Source organism: Cololabis saira, chromosome 1, assembly GCF_033807715.1.
Source record: "Cololabis saira isolate AMF1-May2022 chromosome 1, fColSai1.1, whole genome shotgun sequence".
NCBI classification, from domain to species: Eukaryota; Metazoa; Chordata; class Actinopteri; order Beloniformes; family Belonidae; genus Cololabis; species Cololabis saira.
The window spans coordinates 19,548,133-19,572,763 of NC_084587.1; the positions used below are offsets into that span (position 1 = coordinate 19,548,133).

At 42.0% G+C, this 24,631-nt stretch overlaps 1 protein-coding gene across 1 annotated transcript; it reads right to left on the reverse strand.

Annotated features, from left to right (window-relative positions):
* Nucleotides 1-788: 788 nt before the first annotated feature.
* pdcd4a (programmed cell death 4a) lies at nucleotides 789-24,328 on the reverse strand. The gene is made up of 11 exons (XM_061717192.1): nucleotides 23,891-24,328; nucleotides 13,543-13,842; nucleotides 13,322-13,419; nucleotides 9,171-9,284; nucleotides 8,771-8,992; nucleotides 8,050-8,147; nucleotides 7,838-7,952; nucleotides 5,448-5,555; nucleotides 3,982-4,092; nucleotides 2,338-2,477; nucleotides 789-2,048 (listed from the first exon to the last, which is right to left on the reverse strand). Exons 1-11 carry the CDS (start codon nucleotides 23,934-23,936, stop codon nucleotides 1,997-1,999), a joined length of 1,404 nt encoding a protein of 467 aa, XP_061573176.1. The 5' UTR covers nucleotides 23,937-24,328; the 3' UTR covers nucleotides 789-1,996.
* Nucleotides 24,329-24,631: the final 303 nt, after the last annotated feature.

Sequence of the window (24,631 nt, forward strand, 5' to 3'; positions counted from 1 at the left end):
TTGTACATACTAAAAATTAAGTAGTTTCTACAAAGACAAGTCTTTCTTGATGTACATAAAAATCTCATGCGAAAAAGTTGCCTTAAAGCAAGCAAGATATATTTTACTGTGGTGTTCTACTTAAACAAATAAAGCATGTTTCATCTAAACGTTGGTCAATCTGCCCAATAGATTAAAATTGTTAAAGGAAAAGTAAATACAACAAGATCATTGCTTGTTGTTTGTGTGTAAATTAAAAGATTGCCTGGGATTCACATAAATACTGCTTGTTAAGGAAAAAATGCACAATGTCTTGTTTTTTGAACAACTAGATGCATTCATGTAAAGCAACAAACTTAATTTTTAATTGTTAATATCACAGATTTAAATATGTTATATTTACATGCGCTTAGATTTATTTTTTTCAGTGTATCTCTCCTCTGGACATGTCCGAACCATCTCAGTCTGGCCTCCCTGACTATCTCCAAACCCTCTAACATGTGCAGCACATGAGGGACAGCACATGCTGTGCTGTCCCTCTGATGTACTCATTCCTGTATTCTATTGGACAGAAAAACACAGATGTCTTTAAATGTACTTAGGCCACAAAGGTCAGAGCTGTGGGTGTTAGATGAGAGCATATACCACAAGGGCGGGATCTATAAGTTATATAACACTTGACAAAGTGACCTAATACCACTAATCACCAATGCCCCCAGTGCCAGTGATTTGCACATGTGTTTCATTGCCCAGTCGCATTCATTTTCAGCATCTCACACATCTCATACAAACAATAGAAATGCAGAAACTTCATTTTGTTGCCTTTTTATTGAATGAAAGAAATGAAATCTTTTGCATAAACTTTGCACAACATGAAAACTGTTGGACAGGGATAGAAAAGTCTCGTTGACAAACTGTTTTCCAAGGTATTAAACTGCTGGAATCAGATTAAATCAGGCATGAAACAAATTCCAAGTTGGTTTAAAGACAATTTTCAGATGCTCTCTATATCAAGTCTTTCAATATTATCATTTAAAGTTACCTGTTCAGAGTCATCTGCTCACCATATGGCTGTAGATGTATTTGGTAACTGCAAGCAAAACAGGGTTGAAAATATTGCTTTTTTTCCTCCTTTTTTTTTTTTTATTATGACACAATTATCATGAACCCCCACATCAGCACACATTTTTTTTATTTTCAGAAATGGTTTCTGAACTATGTATTTTTTTCAAATGCAACTTTAAAATAAAAGCCCAAAGCGTGACCAGACACCTCTTGCTTTGACTGCTGCTTTACAAAGTAAACACTCGGCCTCAGTGACCAAGTTTCCAAGAAAAACAAAGAAATAAAGTCCACTGTTCATCAAGGATCAATAGAACGACTTGAAAAAGAACATAAAAAAAGAAGATGTTCTTAAAACTTTCAAATAACAAAAGAAAAAGAAAAGGTTTAGATCCTTGATGTTGAGCAAAAGTTACCAAGTGCTCCCTCACTGTACAGTATGAACTGTCCTCTAAGTGATTTTTGTTTCCCCCTCCATTTATAGTGCACTGTCTGGGGAGAAAATTAAAATAATAAAAAAAAGACATGGCAAAGGCTTCTGCAAAGAAAATGCCCCCCCCTCCCAAAAAAATAGAAGAAAAAAAAACAGAAAAAGAAAATAATTATCTCCCCAAACAAAAACAAAAAAACCCCAGCCAGTCGAAATGTCTCCCTGCAGCTCTCACATGAATTATTCTTAACTGGTACAAAGACTGAGGCAAAAGGGTCATGTCAACCCCAGAAACAGAATATTCTTCAAAAATTGTCAAAAACAGTGATTAACTAGATGAAGGGAACTGAACGTCCAGGCCACTCTTCAGCTGACTCTCACTGAACGTGAATGCTGGTTTGTGTAACGACATTATCAGGAGAGGAACATGCCCCCACTTTCGGGCGAAACGTGTGGAGGCAGAAACAGGGTCAATGAACCAGTAGACACCCCTCCTCTTCATCATCTTCATCCTCATCTTGTGCATCAGTTCTTGATCAGCCCGCCGTCTCCTTCACTTACGAAACGCTTGCGCCCTCTGGTGGAGAGAAAAGTGAAGTTTGAATAACATTTCATAAAATAAAATAAATCCTCCCACTAATTAGCATTTTTTGCAAGATCAGTCACGTGAGGTAATAAGCTCGGTTTTTGTACTAAAACTACTAAAATCTTTTCAACAGACCACGCAAGATGTTGCCTTTCCATGACCAAGGGAATTGTCTAGTTCCAAAGCTACAAGCAGTTATGTTTTTATTTATCCATGTTAATTTGTTATTTTGAAGATAACAACAAATATTGGTCTAATAAAGAAGATTAGCAGATCTAACCTGGAGGGACAGGTATCCCTCAGCTGTTTGGTGATGACAGATTCCTGGAAGCAGAGATCCACAAAGGTCTCCATGATGGTGTGGGCATGTGGCGCATCCAGGCTGATTTCAGGGAGCTCATCATAGACGCGCTGGAAACCCTGCAAGTAAAACACGACAAGTATGGAGGTTAAGATCTGTTAAGTCAAAAGAAACAAAAAAGATAGTTATTACCAGGGCTGCACATAACTATTTTGGTCTGGTGCTCAGAGGAGCCCCTGGATATGTGACTTGGGCCTCCAAAAACGCGGTGACCGTCTCGCCGGATCGATAAAAGAGGGATGCAGGAATAAGTTATAGGCGAAACGATATTTATTCACTTATAAAGATGAATTAACAAATTATGGTGCGTGTTAGTCTGTAGAGTCAGTATAAAAGTTACAGTTTTTATTGGCCAGATTGGGATGCTCATGGCATATTTTGCACCTAGGGTTGCCAACTTTCAGAAATAGAAATAAAGGACGGCCCCCGATTTCAGCAGCGCAGGAGCCAAAAAAAAGCCCCAAAACTTCTAAACTGCATAAACATGTGTTTATTTTATATGAAAAAACGTGTTCTTTAATAGCATTGAACTTGCATGACTGACTGTACAGACAGTCAACCATATAGCAGCTGAAATAGCTAGAAGCTATGCTCTGTATGTCCACATCAGCCAAGGTGTAGAATATTGCTACAGGTGAAGAATATGGTGTAAAAGTTAACTTATTTCAATAATTCAACTAGAATATGGTGTAAAAGTTAATTTATTTCAATAATCAATTAGAATATGGTGTAAAAGTTAATTTATTTCAATAATTCAACTATAATATGGTGTAAAAGTTAATCTATTTCAATAATTCAACTTAAAAGGTGAAACTAATATATTACCTAGTCTTATTACATGCAAAGCAAGATATGTTGAACCTTTACTTGTTATAATTTTGATGATGGAATTGTTTATTGATTTCATAAATTAATTTATTTTTTATTTGGGGTTTTCATAAACTGTGAGCCATAATCAGAGAGCAGCGTCTTGCTGTTGCAGGTAACTGCTGCATGCAGTGACGGACACTGGCTGATTTATGGTTCCGCGTTGCACCAACGCAGAGCTTACGGGGTAGGATACGCGGGGGAGAGAACGTACGGTACGCGTCGCCGCGTAACATCATGCAGCCACTTCTCGGCGAACACACGTTTTCTGTTCGGGTAGTGGTTAAGTTTGGCGTCTCTTTGTAGTTGGTGGTGGTGGAACGCCAAAATAATTACTTAATGGCGCTTGCTTCTTGGACATTTTGACGAGACGTGTCGGGGTTTGTTCAGTAAAGCTGATCCTTACCTCTCTTCCTGCCCAACCCACCACCGCAATGAGTATGGAGGGGGAGTAAGGACGCGCTGTGATTGGCCAGTACAAACTTTGAGTGGCAGTTTTGGGGAAAAGCTCTCCCAATAGATTTTTTAATATTAGTATTCCGGTCTGGCCACAACCAATAATATGAGCCCCAGCTGTTGGTACGCAAAAGCGCTTCGCAGCACAACATTGACAGCGCACTGTGGATTTTGACGGCGCATGCGCTCTGGCGGCCCACTTATGTGCAGCCCTGGTTATTACACACCAAAGAGACTAACCCTGTTCATCTGATCCACAGTGATGAGACCTGTTTTCCAGAGGGACTGCAGAAGTTTCATCATCATGTGACTGGCAGTGTCTCCTGTCGACTCCAGCACCATCACGATAGCCTGACACATACAAAACATGAATGGAGAAGAATGAATATCAGAAATGTAGACGGTTCTCATTTCACCACACAGTAACAGTGTTTCCACCCACTTTAAGTTTAATCATCAGAGGTTTGTTAAAGATGTTTGCCCGTGGTCGACAACATGTACTCTGTAACACTCCCTACTAAGCTGCTGGCACAAACACACTGCAGCATTGAAATATTCTGGAGTGGCTCCAAATATGTGCATCACACTGTGGCCCCTTGTACATCGGTGGATACCCCGCCTTTAACGTGTGGATCTAGCGCGTCACCTGTCCTTTTTATATTGACCGATGCGGGGTGGGGTCTCGAGCTGGCCCTGCAAATAAGCCTTTGGGGGTACACTTTAATTGCATGTCATGACCAAAGACAGTTACAATTTTTGGGAGGTCCACGTCAGTGACGGCGTAGCCTACGCCGTAGGGTGCGCGTCGCCGCGTACCCTACGGCGTAGGCTCTGTATCGATTTAACGCGGAACCATAATTCAGGCTTAAAGGAGCTTGAGGCTCCTTTTAAGAAATGAGACTCTCTAGCGCCACCCTTCACCACGACGGCCGTTGGGGGTACTGCAGCCAACAGCGAAGCCGGCACGGGAGAACGGGGAGAACGCACATGCAGCGTCATGTGACGTCACATCCGCAGCCCAGCGCGGGAAATTCGGGACCGAATTGCAGCACATTTTGCAGCACACAGCCTGTTCAAGGCAAAGGAGAGATACACTAGAGGGCTCATTCTTTTGGGTTTGGAACGCTTCATCTGACATTATTACTAGAAAACTTAAAATGTATACGGATTTTTTTCATAAATCCTGCCTCAATCCTGCCTCAAGCTCCTTTAAAGCTTAAAAAAAATATGACACAGAGTGAAAAAAAGATTTCAAACTGAAAAATTATAAAATTATGAAAACATAAAATCCTTTTAAAAGAAATCCACACTAAAAATTCAAAACCTATGTTAAAGTGAAGAGCAAAAGTAAATAATTTATTCAAACAAATTCAAGAATTAAATCAATCTTTAACTCTGTTCAACTTTGAGGTGGAAGGTACCCCCCCCCTAGAAATCAGAAATTGATGTCTGATTTTTAAATTGATTTGCTCCCAGCTCTGAACACCTTTACTGCAAACGAGACCACGTTGCTGCCGAACACAACATGCCCTTGGCAGAAACAAAAATGAGGATCATGGCAGAGATTCAGTTTTACTGTTGAGCTGGTCAGCTATGTTGGCGAGAGATAAATACCATTTATAAAGCATTTGGTTTGCAAATTCCAGATCGATTTCTGTAATAAATCTGAGAATAACACGATACAGCTAGCGTATAGTTTTCGTCACCTCATAGACCAGCTCGTGGTGGAAGTGGGGAACCTCCAGGTCCCGAAGACAGTGCTCTGCCTCCGACACGTCTCCCGATATCAGGTACTCTTTGAGCAGGAGGTTCATCTGCAGAAAACACACAAATAAAGAGATCGACAGTTTGAACAAAGAGCCATTTCTAGATTTCGGCCAGCGCAGCCAGAACGTCTTTCACGCCAGCGGAGGGTGAACAGATTTACATTTGACTGATTAAACTTAGAGGAATTCAAACATGGAGAGAACATAAATAATAATGTCTTAACCCACTTATGAAAGGTTTATTATGCTCAGTATGCATCTAATATGAAATGTGTGTGTGTGTGTGTGTGTGTGTATATATTTATTTACATAAAGCTGTGCTTTAATCTTTTAATGTCTTGCTACCGTGTGAGAATACTTGGTTGCGTCGCCCTTCACTGCTAACTGAATGAAGCATCAACAAGCCGTGCTGTACTTAAAAACTATTTATGTAGGAATTAGTCATCCCACTCGGGATCTGTGAGATCGTGACCAACGCGAGGTGCTCATGATAATTTGAGTTCGACCAGTGCTTCTGAGTGAACGCTGGTCCAGTTCAGTGAGTCACGGGAATGTGCGCTTAATCCGAGCCCAAACAAGAGAAGACCGGTGTGGACGACGAGCAAAGAGAAAGAGAAGGGCGAAGGCGAGGGGTTGAATTGAGTAGGGATGCTCTGAAACAGTGTCTAGTAACCAACTGCTTTTATTTTCCTCCAGACGCTGTACACACGGGCGACTTCTGTAATCTAGATACAGAAAGAATTGTTGTGGTATTTGTTTTTAGGTTTGGATATAGTTTGTTTCAATGTTCTTTAAATTATGTTTACAACTGCGCTATAGTTGGAGTAAACGCGTGCTGTGTTTCATGCCTGCAAACTCGTGTCTTTCCGGATACATAGGTTGTTTGAATCAAAATATCACGTGAATCGTGTGTTGGAGAGCATCTTCGCAAGACCGTATCTTTGCAGAAACGCAACTTCTCACCTACATCAAGTTAGAAAGCATATTACATCGTTAGAGACTTACTTCAAAACTAATGTAAGCGAGGTTTCGTAGCATGAACGATTGTCTTCATTTTACCATGTAGTAAAAACGAAGCGATGCATTCACTTTGATTGCGATTGGCCGAAAGACTCTGTGCAGCGGTCCACCAACCATGTGTTTTTGCAAAGATGCTCTTGGTAACTAATCAGGTGTTTGACAGGTGGCATTTTGATTCAAACGGGGAAGGTTGCCAAAAGTGACACGTTTTTTAAACTTCTCAGTCGTTTCTTGTTCCTACCATTAAATACAGCATTAAAAACAACAAATTACTGTATTCGGAAAGGAATGAAACACATTTACATTTATTAGTATTGTTAATATTAACAAACCAGTTTAAAGATGTTCTATGATGTATTAACAATAATATTATTCTGGTGGTTGCGTCAAAAGTAAACCCTCACTTTGACTGAAGGATATTTAATAGTCTTTTTGATCACAAATATGGACAGTACAAAAATAATGGTGCACCGTTCGCTAAAAGTATATGACGTCCAGTGAACGATCACACCAGGAAGCAACAGATTTGCAAAACCCAATAGGAAAGACGATCCAAATTTAAAAAAGGGATACATTTGCAAAACAAATTGATGCAAAGATGGCAAAAATTTGCAGTTTGACCAAAAACAAAACAAGACACTTTGACAGTCTTGATTCGCTCTTCTAAAAGTTAGGAGGGTGAATCACGGATAAGGACCCGAACCCCCTGGAGCCTGAGCTCAACAATAATAAAGAGACAGGACAGAGTGAGAGCTGCCCCCTCCGGCTGCACAAAACCAGCCAGGAAATCAAGAAAGCCGGCAGGAGAGTCCAAAGGTCTTAAGGCTTCATAATGTTCTGTTAGAGGCCATACCAAAATATCAAAACACCAAAACAATATGCTGAAAACCACTCAGAAATGCTGTGAAAACATCCATTATAGGAGATGAGGCCTTGAAACGTCGACTTATATCAGATGTTAATGGGGGGGAATCCACATTTTGGAACACTAATTGTTAAGAAAACTGAGCAAAGAGACAGACAGACAGACAGGGCGTGCATCTGTGTCCTTGTTTTGACAATTCCTGCTCCTCCGGAAGAAAAACTGCTCTGCTGACACAGCGATACAGCAGAGGGCTGGCCCACGGGCTTCTACCCAGCATGCCTTTTTGCCTTCTGTTTATGTTACATAATGATGATCAAATAGAAAAAAGAAAAAAGACTGAGCTTGTCGATGGACTTTCTGACCTTTAATGCTCAGAGATACCTGTGAACCATTGAAAGAATAGTAAATGAAGAATATAACACCTCCTGGTCGGTCTGAACGTTACCTCTTTGACGAGGTGTTTGACGGGTCTCAGACCTCCGCCGACACCCCAGACGTTATCTAAACGAACCATCTCCCTCTTCATGGAGAGCAGCACGGCAGCGCGGTCCAAAGCCACTCTGGAAAGAGACAAAAGACAGTTGACGACCAAGAGTAAAATGACATAAAATCACAAGAACATGCCGGAAATATGGAATCTGTCGTGCTTTTGCTCACCTGGCATGATCACAGTCTACTTTGCCTTTATAACAATCCAGGAAGTTCATGGGCAGCACGTGGTCCGCTATGGCTCTGGCTATAAACTGGCCTAACATCTGTGAGATACAAGATTACATGTTTAAGTTTGGGGGATGTGCAACACTGCATATTAACCAAGTGTGTGTCTGAAATGTAATAAAATGATATGAAATAAAATGATAAGACAAGAGGTAAAATAATAAAAAGAACAAGTTGTTAAAAAGTAAGGGCAGTAGAGTACAGCAGGTAAGTATTTAATTTAAGAGTACACTTCAGTAAACAGTAATGTTTTTAGGCCTGATTTAAAGGATCTACAGTTGGAGCAGACCTCAGGTCTACAGGAAGTTTGTTCCACCGGTGAGGAGCAGAATAACTGAACGCTGCCTCACCTTGCTTGGTTCTGGTTCTCTGGAACCACAACAAACCAGATCCAGAAGAACTCAGGGGTCTGGGAGCTTCATAGGAACTAACAGATCAACCATGTATTTTGGTCCAAGACCATTCAGGTCTTTGTAGACCAGCAGTAAGATTTTAAACTCTATCCTTTGACTCACTGGAAGCCAGTGTAGTGATTTCATGACCGGTGTAATGTGGTCCAAGAGGAGTGATAGATTACACTGTTCCACGTTTAAGTGCTGCAGAGCCTCTCCATCCTTCTAAGCACGCAAACAAAACACACTGATTCAAAGCTCATCTGTACCTGCGGCGCGTCCGGTGTGTCCAGTATGAGGTCTGGCAGGTCTTTGAGCATTTTGTCGAAAGCGCGCCCCATCTCGCCTTGGGACAGCATCTTCCCCGACAGATCCGACAGCAGGCGGGAAGTCAGCTCTCTATGGCTGGCCTTGCCTTCAAGTGACAAGGACACAGCCAAAGAGGAGACCTCGTACTTATGGGAGCCCAGGTTGAGCTCCTTCAGCAACATCTGACCAGTAAAAAAGGAAAATGCAGAAATGACAGCTGATGGATGGACTGCACAACCATTTGTTAATGTACTGAACTGCACAGTCTGAGCAGTCATCTTATCAGTCCTGTGGACAGTTTTTACTCTATTAACCCACTCCTTCTAGGCCTGCATTAAAAAAAACACTCAAATTGTTTACCTGGACCTCCTTTGTGTCTCCGTGTTCAAAGTACTCCTGGACGATTGGGTTGACCATTTTCTCCATTTCTTTCTCATCAACCTCTGGAACAATTTTCTCATAAACGGTGTCCCCCTGTGGGGAAAAGAAACAATGCGTGGAAGTGATTATGTTTTTGCTGGCAACAAGTTGTTCAACCTTAACTGGTGCAGAGAGCGCCAACTACACCCTCTAGCTGAGAAAGATGTTTCTCTAGTTAAGACGGGTCAAATATCGGTCTCCATCAAGCAGATGCGACAAATACACAACATGTACTAGACGTCTTTGCAAAATCAAATAGACAATAAGACAGCCTCTCCTTCTAGAAAACCAGTTTGAAGTAGCAGACTTGAGACTGGAGAGCCACAACTACACAACTACAACAGATTCCTGTGTGAATTAAAAGACAAAATACATCCTAGTTGGTGGGTGGTGCAAACTGAATTGTGGAAAGACTTGAAATAATATTAAAAACTTGTTTGATTTTGTTCTAAGGCCAAGATGAAAAAAAAAAGCCTCTGAGATGAACCTGATGACATCCCCGGAGCACGCCCCAGCTTAAGCAAGCCTCTTCACGCTTTTCAAATTTGGCTGTGACCTTGACACCGCTCGTGAACTTGTAGAGTGTTAAGCATAAACTGGGCTAAGAGCTGCCCCACATTTTAATAAGAGCCTGGAAGGATAGAAGTTCAAAACATTCTTAAATAGTTGAGAATAAAAGGTAGACAAAAAAAAAAAAAATCATGAATGAACGCCATCACATTTGACAAAATCAACAGTAGAATTCTCAGAAAAGTTTATAATAAAACATGTGCAGTGTGAACAGAACTCTGTGTATCGGGAATAAACAGCTGCGCAACCTCAAGCAAACCACTTATGATTGAAGCTAATTGGGAGGGAAAAGAAACTACTTAAAATGTCGGAGGAATAAAAGGATTAGACTCTGGGGCAGTTGAAAGGGTGAGGTGGTCTGTTCCAGACTGATGGCAGGACCAGATGACCAGAAACCCGGTGGGGGAAGTATTATGATATGGGGTTCCTTCAGCTGGCCTGGTTCAGCATCATTATGCAAATACAGTCAGCTGACTGCTTAAATACACTAAATTACGGTCTATTCCCAAGATGATGGTGCCTGGGTTATTGGGGTTCAATTTACAAAAACAGTGGTTAAGACAGCATGAGACATCTTTTTTCAGAGATAAGATCTGGACTGATGGCTAATCTACATCTTAAACTTTTGAGTTAATTTCTTCTTCGATGATTAAAAAGGTACTTTGAATTGGAGTTCATTAGGAATTTTTCGCGATAAAAAGATGATTCCTGCCAACTTGTGCCAGCAGAAAGCCAATTTAAAACCACACCTGCTCACGATCTGCACGTGTTTCCATAAACCTTGTTTTTCTTTCATGCCCCTTCATTATGGAATGGGTTGCAAGATAAAATTAACCTACAGGCCATTTCTACTGTAAATGTTTTTAAAGGTATTTTAACATCAGCCCTTCAGGAAACATGTACCGTAGTTGTTTTTTAAATAATGTTCATTTAAGATGGCCGTTTACTGTTGATTTGATGTATTTTATATCGTCATCGTACATGTCTGATGTATATACTAAACGTATGTCTGCTGTCTCGGCATGAACTCCCTGGAAAAACAGATCTTGTATCTCAATGGGACATTTCCTGGATAAATAAAGGCTAATTAAAACCTGCATTTCAACAAGCTTTTTTAATTTATTTTAATCACTTATACCTCTTGTATCAGAACAACAGACTCTAAACAAACAGGATTGCATTATAGCTCATTTAAAGACTTATCAAATTTACTTCACACTTTGACATTTTCCCAAGCACAGGATGACCGGGACCTTTCCACATGACCTGGACCTTGATCCACTCAGTCTGAATCAAAGGTCGCAGTCTGCACGTGTTCCCATTTATCTCGCCGTACCACTCTGTCCCACCTTCACTTTAAACATTTGACACATTTCCACTGACTTTATGCCCCAGTCAAAGCCAAAAATCACACACGCTTCTCAGAGTTGTTCTCAAATTATCGGCCTTGTACGAACACAAGCCGTGTTCCCACCCTGCCAGTGGCTCGTGCGATTGCAGCGAGACACAAACAAGCCTGGCCTTCAGCATCGCACAGGGCACTTGCACGATAACGGGGTTAAATATTGAAAATCGCATTGATGGTGATGAGACTGAGCCATCTGGACCCAACGGACGTCCAAGTTTAAAATGGGCTTCTGCCAAATCACATATAGCATTGATGCATTTTTCCCCTCAGCCAGAGTCGTACCGCAACAGTTTACACCCTGCAGCTAGAGATCCCCAAGTGCAGCTAGAAGTTTTAAATAGACCTAAATGCAAAGTACTTATAAAACAGCCTTCCAATACTCATTAACCACAGCAGGAAACATGGAGAAATTGCCCAGACCTCCCAAAACTTTGAGGTTTTTTCTCCAAATGAGTTGCACTGTACATGTAAAAAGACCACGAGTCCATAATCAAGACTGATTTGCATGTACCGTATTTTCTGGACTATAAGCCGCTACTTTTTTCATAGGTTTTGAACTGTGCGGCTTATACAAAGGTGCGGCTATTCTGTGGATTTTTCTTCCACCACTCGGGCGCTCTAACCGGAATTAGAATAAAAACTAAGACAAAATAAATGCAAAGAAGAATATGCTACTTCTTCTTTAGCAGATAGAAGTAGGTAGAAGCAGATTTCAAACAGATAAATAGATAAATAAATACTGGTTATTTTCTCTTGGTTCTGTCCAGTTTTAATCAGCAAAGTTGCTGCCGTGTTAAAAGACACTGTTAGGAAAGGATCTATTTAGATACAAACATGTACATCATTTACAGTTCAAAATGGTTCTGTACATGTAGTAAATGTCTAATCTAACAACATTAATATTTGCGGCTTGCATATCTTTTTTTTAAATAGAGCGGATGCGGCTTATATACAGGTGCGGCTTGTACATCTTTTTTTAATTGTTTTTTTAAAAATAGAGCGGATGCGGCTTATATACCGGTGCGGCTTATAGTCCAGAAAATACGGTATTTAACCCGCATGGACGATACCAGTACCGATATGGGCAAACTCTGCTGTAGGCAAAGAGTGAGTCTTCTTTTGAAGTAATGCCCACACTGAGAATGTTGGACCCAAAACCAAGGTCTCTGAGCAAAAGAACCTCACGCCAACTGTGATGCATGGTGGGGAAAAGTTATGGTGTGGTGCTGCTGCTCTGTCTACGAGTCTGGGAAGGTTCTGCTTTCCATTATGATTTCTGCTTTATATCAAAGAGCTTAAATATAATCTAAGTCATTACCCTTTTGAAACAAACAACAAAAAAAAAACCTTTAATAAATGGCCTCGGTAAAATAATTCTCAGCATGGTAGCAACAGCACCAAGGAAAACAGAGAAAAGAGAAAACAGAGTTAATGAGGGGCCTAGACACAGCAAAATGTGCAACAGAACCTATTAAGAGTTTTTGGGCTAAATAATTCATGAAGCATCATTAAGCTTACGTCAGAGACCGATTAGAAAAATGACGCAAAAAGGCCCAGAAGAAGTCATCTGTGCTAAAAACAGCAGGACATCCATGCACTTACTCCAGCCACAAAATGTTGCAGCTAATGACAACATACAAACCCAATATGCTAAACTTAATTTAAAGGCATCAATGGCTGTGTGATCGGTGAGTTGACGTAAGCCGCTTGGGTGTTTCAGCTCTTCTAAACCAGCACATTTATTCAAAACAAGACAAACAAGGCACCATCTGCATCAGCAGGCAAGTCTGATCAGTGAGTCTCCTCGGAACAAAAAGCTGCTCTCCCAACTGTGCTGAACAACTCCTTGCTTATGAAAGACTACAGATGCTTGAAATATCCATCAATCTTAAATTAAAGGCCTTCGACGGCACTAAATGATTTAAAATGACCGTGTGATGGAGATTAAAAACTGTTTGTCACTGAGCCTGATGAGAGAAATGAAAACACGACAACCAGGTCACATAATGATGTCCTGCTTCACGTGTGGTTTTTGAAGCCGGGTGTTCCACTATCAAAAGTAAGAATCCCTCCGTTGAGGATCTCTGCTAGACGTTCAAGGAGACTCGCTCACCTGGGCGGATTCGTCATAGTTGGGGTCCTGAATATCTGGCTCCTCGTCTTCATAAACCATCCCGGCAGCCCCCCAGACTCCTTTACCACCTGCTCCGCCTGGAGACGACACGGAGCAGAAAACAAAGGAAGTTCAGGAATGTAACTCGTGGCTCCGGGTTATGATTCCAGTCAAATTTAATACAACATCTGCGGCTCTGCTCCGCGTCGTGGTAATTGTACCTTTTTTCGGCAGCCCTCTGCCTTTGCCCGTCCTGGATTTGCGGTCGTTGGTGTTAACTTTGCCCTTCGGACTGTTGGGGTCTCCTCCGGCCGAGTCCTTGGACTCGGAGAAGGAGTCGCTGGTGGAGTTGCGGGACGAGGACCGCCGCAGGCGACGCTTGGCTTTGGCTTTGAGGCGCGCCTCGTGGAGAGCCTTCTCCTGGGGCGTCCAGTTGCCGTTGACCTCGGCCTCATTCAGCGCCTCGTCGTCGCTGTAGGGAGAGCTGACCGCTGCCCGGTTGTCCTCTGAGGGAAGTATCCCTGTGGTCAGACAGTAGGAACAGCTGAATTAACAACCTTGCAGTAGAAAAACCGGGAATACTGATACACAATGGGAATTATCTCCTAAAGTTCGGATGACATGAAGCACAAAACATTCACAGGAAGATTTTTCACCTCATTTAATGAGTTTGTGCTAGTCTTAAATTCCAATTAAAGTGAACTGTTACCCTAAATTTCCTAAATCTAGTTAACGCTAGAGATGTTAATAATTAATCGATTTTCGATTAATTGCCGTTATGAAATTACCCGATTAAAATTAACGATTACAATTAATCTTTTTTTTTTTTATCCCGGTTTTGTCCCCATTTTATCACCCAGTGCTCCTACCTAACAGTCCTGTGCATTGCCATCCTCTACCAACCCCGGGAGGGCCCTGCACTGAGCTCAGGTCTCCTCCTTAACCTGAGGAGTGAGCAGGCCGCATCTTTTCACCAGACAGGGTGGGGCTTCTCCGGCCGAACGTAGCGCGTGGAAGGATCACGTTATTCCGGCCAGATCCTCCCCACCCCATCTGGCGCCCCGGTTGGCCAGAGGGGGCAGTGTGTAGCCCAGGACTGTGTGCATGTTTTTGTGAGGGTAGCTCACATTAGCTACCCAAGGGAACACGGGGAGAACATGCAAACTCCACACAGAAAGATCCTTTCGCCAACCCCACCCAGGGTGTGGGTGCTGAAGTCATGGGGGAACTAACACGCACTTCAGCGCCCACAGCGTCCCCGGCGGGAATCGAACCCAGGACCTTCTTGGCTCTGCGTTGTTGTAACGCGGAACCATAAATCAGCCTTCACCCGGTACATACATAGGTTTCTCTAAACATCTGTCCCCGCTACAGTTTTAACTAAAAGAAAATGTGCTCCAATACAGCAGGTCTCATAATTTTATTTTGAACACTGCAGAAACTCTAACTTAAAACGTAACTAGAACTTAAAATTTGCTTGACACAAATGACACTATTATGGCTGCTGCTACTACTAATAGCCTTGAAGTGCACTTTATATTATATTCCTTGTGGTACAAAAATGTCTTTTTGTTACTTTTGTATCAAATAAATATTTGATTAAGGAATACATTAAAATGTCCTTTGTATTTTATATAAGCAAAAAAAATTATGTTTGTATCTCAGATGGGGGAAAAACGCCGCTTATCAACTAATCGATGATCGATCGATAAGGTTATCAACTATCAATTAATGAAATAATCGATAATTTGCATCCCTAACGCTCTTTAGTTTGTGACTTCTTGCTCCTTGGCAGAGAGTTTGAGTCATCTGTCGGCTATTTTCTAGCCAATAATTCACAGCACGTTCAAGTTAATGAGCGTCCTCCTCCAGATCACCACAGGGGTGCTTGCGCTCCTCTTATCTGTTATCGTCACAAACACGTCAGAGTCGGCGTGAGAGGCGTCACGTTATTAGACTAAAAGACAAAACCGTCGGCATCATCATTGATCGGTGACGACCAGGACGACGGCCCCCTCGAGTCTGAAATGACACGCTGACGCAGGTCATCATTTTAGTTCACTGAGTCCAAACCTAAAGAAATAGTCATTGATATGAGGAAGAATCAGTCATGCAGCTACATTCTGATGACCACTGACCAGCAGGATACAAAGCTGCAGTGCAGATCTGCGAAAACCTAATGTTTTGACTCAGGTGTAATGAGGCTGAGGCTTCTTCTGACTTAAAAACAAACAAACAATGCGATATGAAGCAATAATGCTTCATATGTAAGTAGTTGTTCATGTCATTTTCAACAATATTGCCTATTTTCCTAATATTGTGCAACCCTGATAATAATTATTGATAGGTTTATCAGCAATGACAAATGTCATAGGTAACTGTTTAATCTACCTTAAATCCTACAATAAGATTTAAACTGCAAGTGAATGACATCTTACAGAAGCTTCTTAAAATTTCAGATAGACTCATCTTCATACAAAATGATTTTGTTGTTTATGCACTTAGCTTCTGCTTTCCACCACACACAGACATGTGCATTCCTATCTGCTGTAATTTACCCTCTTTTGACCATCCCCTTCCCCCCTTTTCTTTCATTCTGACTGCAGGACGGGGCCAAAACACTGTATCAAGCAGTCACCAAGCACTCTTCCACTTCCTGTGTATATCTGTGAATGTATAAAAGAGTGGGTGTCGCTCGGTTCTCGCAGAACGGCCGGATCTCAAAATGAGGAAGAATCACAACAGCAAACAACACGATGAGCTCCGGCAGCAAACTCCATGTTTCTTATAGCTATGATTGACAGAGTAAATCCGTTCACTATGTACCACACAAATGCTGAAATTCCAATATGTTTGAATGAAGGATGGGGTATTTTACTGCGCTTCTGCTGATGCACCACATACAAAACAAGTGGGCATGTTTTGCAGGACACTCAGCTGGCAGGCGACACTCACAGCTAGAACATGACGGCACATTCTGCACATTTCTGCAGATGATGTGTATGAAGCCAAACCAAGATCCCCTCTGGTGAAGAGACAAGTTTGGAAAAGATGTTCGGTCTGTCAGTCACTCCAGGAATTTAAATGCAGCAGAAATCAAGACCATATTGAGACAAATGTCACAGATTACTCACGAGCATTCAGACACAACAGACAAAACACAGAAACACAACAGCAGGTAGATGGAGCATGAAAACAGTGCTTTCTGACTCGTTTTCCCAAAAAACCACTCTGCACGTCGTGTTATTGTTTTCCAAAGCAAGCTGAAGGCAGCGTGACACCACAAAAACATTAAGACAAGTTTAATGGCGGCTCAAAGTCCGTTCCACAGCAGGGCTGCCTGATGTGTCGATCATTATTGACCAGAAGATTGCAAAGATAGTAGCAATATAAAACAAACTAATAACTACATGTTCCCTCCTACCGGTGGCATTCACCAGTTGACTGACACTAAAGAGCGTCCAGGGTGTACTTGCTGAGAACTTTGCTGATTAGTTTACTATAAAAACTGCCTAGGTCTTTCTAGTGTAACGCCAAACTCTGTCCTCTGCACGAGAATTCCTATGTATTTTAACAAATGTACAAATAAACTTTGTGCAAAGGTGCTAAACTTGAAAGAGATTATGGATGTGGCAATGAAAAGAGCACGTTCAAACACAGCTGCTCTGCAAGTATCTGGGAGCGGCTGCAAACTCGTTGACCTCTTGTTGCACGATGACCTGAGATGACCAGCTACAGGCCAAATCTCAAGGGAGATTTCAAAAGCTCCATCTAAAGATAAGGGAGTTTCTCCCCAACACCAAATATGCAGAATATAACTCACTTAATGACAATCAGTAGCTGATAAATTTGGTATTTTTAACCAATCTGACGAACGTGTTGAATGAACTTCATCTGGAGCTGCAAGGAAAAGACTAAAGTGTGGTTGATATGATCGGCTCGGTAAATGCTTTCACACAAAAACTGCAGCACCACGATCTGATGAATTTCCAAAATATGGCACTGGAGGGAAAGAAGCAAATAAAGGAGAGTGCCTTCTACCTGGAGCAGATTAAAAATGTCAGGTCCGACTTTGACTTGGCTTTACTTAAGTCAGTTGCAAAATTTGTGTGCTTTTCATTCAGGGAAGATGGCATGGTTGATTCCCTCGTATAAAAAAGGACCTCTCTGTTTCACTTGAACCCATCTGCAATGAAGAATGGGATCTAGACACTACAGGGCGTCTTCAGCTGAAGTACAGATCCCATGGACAGTTTTTTTTTTTAACTTACTCACAAAGCAAAACTACAACACACCATGACTGATGAACATTTGGAGACCTGTGCGAGGGAAACTACTGTTCGAACTATGCAACATTGGCTGATCCTAATCAGTCCAAGTCATCAGAGTTGGTGCTGGAAACATTCCTCAGAGATTTTGCTCCATACTGACATGATATTTTGCAGCAGTTGCTGCAGATTTGTCGGCTGCATATCCGTGATGTGAATTTCTTTTTTCACCACATCCCAAAGGTGCTCTTTTTATTTAACCTTTATTTAACCAGGAATGTCCCGTTGAGATTGAAAACCTCTATTAGACTGCTGCAGATGTCTGGACCGCATGAGCCAGACTTATCACAGCCTTATTACAACCTGATGCGAAGGCCAGTCTTGTACATTCAATGTACCTCTTGATGGCGTCCAAGGTTTGTGCATTATAATTCATTTAAAAACCAGTAACTAGTAAGAAATGTACAAAAGGAAAACTCCAAAAACTGTAAGTCAATGTCCTTGATTTCAAAAGTAAAGGAAAGAGGCAAATCACGAAAAATACCTTATTTTTCTTCATTTAAAGTCGAAGCTGGAGCTTCTCCAATCAAAACTAAGAAACCAAACCATATTAACGTTAGTTATGAATTTATCACATGCTATACACGATTCATATTTTGAAACAAAACTCAAAGATGAACTTTGAGATTTAGAGGATTATTTACAGCGCCTCTGCTCTGCCAGATAGTAAAAAGATTGCCCGATTACGAAAAACAAATGACATACTTGTATATGTATAAACATACATGTTCATGAGCCAAAAAAGTGGTTGCACCCTACTCTAGAGGCCTCACTAGATCCATCTACAGATATAAGGTGGGTCAAGCTGGGACTTGACATATTACTCTACCGTGGGTGTAAAGAAATGCCATATTTAGTAAGCGTGTAGAAAGAGACACAACAAAACACGTGGGGCTCGTGCAGCTGCTGCCGTGGGAGGAGCGAGGGAGCACCTGCTGCAGAAACGCTGACACTCCAAGAGTGGATCCAGCTACATATGGCATGGATGGATCCAGGACTGGTCACATGGCAGGATAGTAGGAGGGGTTAAGACTGTGAGGGCGCACCCAACACTCAGATGGCTCAAAAAGGCAATTTAAGGAGTTGTGGATTCGCAGATTACTGAACATGTAGGAAGACCAGGCTCTTGAGTCTTATACAGAACGAGTTTAATAAAAACAATGAAGTGATTAGAAGTTGTTCAAAAGATGTAAAAACTTTCCAAAAGTCAGTCAGTTAAAGAAAATCACAGCCTCCCCCGACCTAACTTTTCATGGTAAAAACAGTCCACCCATGGCTTAAAAAAACCCGAACAATAACCTGTAAACAGCTGACCATGTGTCATCTCCTCCTTCCACTCCTCCTTCTTCTCCAATGTAGGCCACAGGGTTTGTCAGGGCCATAAATTAGGAACTAACCGATGGCAGCGTGCCAAACGCTCAACCCGCCAACTGGAACGCAGCACAAGAAACCTGCAGCTCCCTGCCAAGACGAGACTTGCAAAACAACAAAACCCGGCCAGGTTGACCAACTTTGCGCGCATCTTAAAAGATAACGCATCTCTGTCATGTCCCAGTTGACCACAACTGCCGAGGGAGTTGCACAACAAGCAAGGTCTGTGTGTCACCGCCGCTGCCCCCCCTTAAAGCCTAAAGTCACACAAACTGGCATTGTTTTTAACACACCACGCCCGCCATAGTACTACACTTCTCACATGATGGCTTTTCGAAGGAAATAAAATAATAATCCCCCACACAGTTAACCTGTTTACACAGAGCCAGAAGTGAGGCAGCAGGAGACCTCGCCCCTGCATGCTGCGTGGGAGGAATCCACAGCCGACGAGGCTCAGGAGCCCTCCCGAGGCTTTTAAGGTTTATATATATCTATATACATATACATACAGCAGCAGTGTTTGTGAAGGGGAAGGGGGTCAGTGGGGCAGAGTTTTCACATGACTCACCAGAGGACAAGGCCGTAAAGAAACTACTTAAAAGTAGCTTTTAGTAGTAAAACTACAAAAAGCACGCTTAAAAGGAAAAGTAGTATGTTTACAAATTCGTATATGCATAAAGCCTGACAATAGAGGGCTGTTTGAATGGGATGGTTTACCTCCACACATCTTGAATCCAAGTTTAAACTAATCAAAGTAGGAGTACAACTAATGTCCAGCAGATAAACTTGAATAGATTGTGTTATCTAAATTGCCGGACTTTCCAGCAATACAGAAGAGCCAGATGTAATATCAATAAAATCCATCATTATAGTCTTAAGCATGCCTGCATATGCCTTTTCCCAAGCCAGTGAGCCATTTTCACGCAAATGAGAACATGTGTTTTACATTTATACTTCCAAATACCGCAGCTATTAAACAAACAAAAATGACTATTAAAATCCAAATATGCGAGACAAGCAGTGCCAATCATTAACCTATAATGACACCCTAAACCCTTTACAAATTTGTGTTGGGTAATCTAACATAAGGGTTCCAAATGTATGCATCCATAAAACTTTGTGTGTAACTTTTTGCATTTCTTTCATTTATCTTAATTGTTTGTTTTTGAAACATAGCACGGCCCTCAACCTCAGTTGTACAACCCGGGTAAATGAGTAGCATCTGAGTTAACGAACATGTGCAAAAAGATCGTTTGCCATTAACTTGAATTAAGAGGTGGGGGAGTGAAACAAGCATTTGCATTGTGATAAAAGGGGCCATAGGGAGAGTGGTCTTTGTGGGTATGGTCCTGTGGGCATTATCTCTGACAGAAGTTAAAGGGTGTGGATCTCTTTGGGGTTTAACTGTCATTTTGTTTAATGACAAGGAGGCCCGGGACTAATTTTACGCAAATACAAGTTCCAGATGCACAAGTCCGTATAGTGGCGTATCTTTAAATACACAAGAGCAACTCCAGCAGAACCAGGGGAACAGGCCACGCATACGCCACTAAGTGAAAGTCGCTGCCAAACAGGTTTCTCTCTCTCTGCATTGATTAAATATAAAAACATCTTAATTTAAGAAAACATGTGCTAACTGAGCTTTCTAGAATTAAACTTGGCTGCAGAATCACAACACAGTTGGTAAAGTGTTTGCAAAACATTAGAACTATGTTAAGAGCCTGTTAGCATTTAAAAAAAAAAAGAAATCAATCAGCAAACCACTTCCACTGGTGCACTGTTAAGCACAACTTCACATGGGCGGTTGGCTCAATTCCTCTGCTGTTCACCTTAATGCAAGCAGATGGTGTGAAGAAACGTGTTAACATGTATGTATGAAGATTAACAGAAGCAGTACATCCAAACCCGTGACAGGACGTGTACTCAACAGGCCACAAACAGATCAAGTCTGACATTTAGGGCACAAGCTTTCTTCCAGTTTGCTGATGCATTTATCCAAGGAGTTACATAAATGTTCTGGCAGAGCTCTGTGCAGCCCTTTACCCGGACCCTATAGGGAACACACCTGCTCTGTGTTGTTAAAGTCACAATGACCATAATGGATGCTTGTTTTCAAGCTGTTAGCATAATATTTTGCCGAATATTCAGGAATAAAAGCACTGTAACTGCTAAGTACATCTCAAAACGAATGCATCACTCCTTCAAATACGGAAATCTGAAACTCACTCATGAGCTGATGGAGGGCGCAAGATGCAGCAAAAGCTTCCTATAAACTGAAAGGTGTTCTGATTATTTTATTCAGCAACATAAACTACAATGTTCAATATAAGTCACTTTTAAGTTTATGGTTAACCTGCATGAGGTATTGTGGATGTGAGTTGTAGTCATAGCATATTTAATTCATGGACATTAAGAACGGAAATTACAACTTAAGGAAAAGAGAAGCTTCCTTGAAACATCTTTAAAACACATAATTAAAAAAAAGGCTTGTCCTTGCTGGTGTTAAAATGCACCTGCATAGATAACAAGACATCCCTCACACAGTCTCTACTTAGGCCAAACATGTACTCGTAGAACTGCATGTCGTAAATACTACTCATTTACAGCCAGTTCAACAGATGTGTGCTCAAAATGACCCACTTTTGTTTCTGACCCACCTACATGTAAGATTTCACTGGCCAGGTTCTATAAGTGTAGCTGACTTGGCTGGTTTGGCTGACTTACATGTGGAAGCAGAAAAGTTGAAAATCCCCCCAACTTTTGACAGAGGCATGCGGTCAACGCAACGCACAGAGCTCACAATTTATTTCAGCAACGGATGACATCACCCCATTCAAAATCTATAATGACGCACTCAAATGGATTCACACAGCAGTGTTAATACCTTGGACATTTTTGAACCCATGTAGAATGTAGTACAGTACATACTACACACTGGTTCAGTGGCCACTGATAGTATCCCACAATAAAAACAACTTTACTCAAGTATAAATGGAGGAGGGTCATGCAACTGCTGACAGGCTTCCTATATCTAATAACATATTGCATGATGGGATATTGTGCTGCAATCAAGAGCAAGTTGGAAGCTGGAATGTAGACTTTTCCTTACCGACATCCAACACGACTGGGTTTGAAGGAGAATATATGGCCGCAGGAATGTAAAGTTTTGTTGGCTTGCCTTTGGACAGCTGAAGAATTCACAACACATACAATTAAAAAAGTCAACAAACTTGGACTTCGACTCATTGCTACCGGTGTGTATTTCCCCCAGACCTGAGTGGAACGCATCTGTGGTACGTGAGGTAGATCGGTCAGTTGCACAATGACATTTTTCCCTGAGTAGCAATTCATACAGTGAACTTGAAAGCAGGAATTAGCCGTCACACTAGCTGAGTGAGTGCCAGACTGACCCACTAACTGAAGACTGCCTCCCTCTAGTATTCCTAACCGAGGTGTGTCAGCCATCCAAGTTCATGCTGGTAAACACGTGTGGGAGTCTTTACTCACACATCATGCCCCGCTACAACACACCATGATGCACCTTGGAGCTGTTGGGTGTTATTTTTGTCGGACAAAGGCCATGTCTGTGGTTAAATGTTCCTCACAATTGAGAAAATTTAAGTGAGCCAAATCAGTGCTGGTGAGAGGTAACAATATACGTTTCTTATGTAACATTTAAATGCACAACGGAGAGATTATGTAAGGCTTTTCCTACAGGGTCCTATGGTGGGCTATAGGAGCTGACGTCATAGCTTAAAAGAACAGCATGTGTGTGCACTGAGCTGTTACCTGATTGTCCATTGTTTTTACACCAGGTGTATTTAAAAAACGATTCTGTTGCACGTCAGATTTACTTATTTTGAAAGTGTGAAACCTGCAAAAAAGAGGGGATGTATGCAAACTTTGGCTACTGGGGGATCAAATCGGGAAAGAAGCAGCAGATTTGCATTCGTGCTACCAAGTCAAGTCAAACCTGGAAAATGGATCTGAGCATGCAGTCAAAGGCTGATTTATGGTTCCGCGTTACACCAACGTTGAGCACGGTGCGCGTCGCCGCGTAACCCTACGCCGTCGATTGAACGCGGAACCATAAATCAGGCTTCAGTCGGAGTCAGATGCCGCGTTCCATTTACCTCGGAAGTCGGAACTCGGAACTGGGAATGACGTTACAGCCGAGTTATCAGCGTTCCAGTTACAAAGTAGGTAAACAAGTTTGTAGTTGGCATATACCACATGAAAAATTTAAATTACACTATAGCAGCATATATATGTCGAACAATACTTGTATACGACTGATTTAGTGTGACCAAAACTAGAATGAAGTGCTACGAATTTTTACAGAGCTCTCTTCTACTGTTTACAACCGGGGCAGCCATCTTGGAATCTGAACTCGGGGGTGGCGAAGACTCTCCCACTTTCCCAGTGGGAAATCCCACTTCGAGGGGCGTTCCAGTTGAAAATTCCGACTGGGAACTGGGAAATCCCCACTTTCGAGGACAAATGGAACGCGACATCAGAGCACACGACAAACTGGCCAAGGCGGAAGTAAACGCTGTGTCCTCGTCCAATCAAAATCGTGAAAGGGTTAAATGCCGTCACAATAAAGCTTCGCTTGCAGAAAAAAAACAAACAAAATCTAAATCACAATGGACAAGAAAGGGTGCAGTGGTATGTGCCACTTGTCTGTTCCCAGCAGGGCGCATGGAGGCGCATGCAGCTGCAGCCCATCCCATGCAGGGACAATGGATCCTGCAGACACGTCCACGGGCCACGTCGCGCAGCCCGCTGAGATTTGCTTGTTTTTTTTATTTTTCTACTATTGCACCAACATCCGCCTCAAAACACGACTCCACTGAAACCGAGTACTCACCTTCGGCTTGCACAGCGGTAGACCACGCATCCACTTGAGTCGCCATGGCGCTCTTCAAAGTGCTCGGTGTTAATAAAAAACAAACCTACAGCTGCAACAGTATCTCCCCGTTAAACCCCCCACAGATCTGCACACCAATGTCGTTTTAATGCAAGTCTTTTGTGCCAACAGCGAGACTGAGATGAAGAAATACAAGTCCCACTGACCCCCCTTTTTTTTTTAATGCGCTACACGCGGTCTCTGCAGAAGAGCGCTTACAAAAAAAAAAAAAAGGAGGAAAATTAATTTGCAAAAGACGCGAGAAAGGTCACAAGAGTGTAATGATGAGCGAAGGATTAGTTGCCGAAAAGATTAAAAAGGGAAAATCAAGGAGACGCCAGGGATAGGAAGGTGAGTTGACTAGTCGGGTAGGATTTCAGCAAACAGCCTACAAGATAAACAAAGTCTGTTTTTAACTTTGCGAGAGCGTTCAAGGAGTCACGTGGGAGGAAACGCGGACGCTGATTGGTCGGGGAGGAGGGTGGGTGCTGGTCCGATCTGACCAATCACGGAGCAGAACCGTCCACATATCATTGTAAATAAGCAATAAAATGATTCTCAAACCGTCTCGAACCACTATAACTTGAAATTGTCGACCATGTTAAAATCATACGATAGTTTAGGTCAATTAAATGTGTTACACGTAATATTTTCTTTAACAAAAGCCGCGTTTTTTTCGCATCTATGACCTGGGGGATGTTC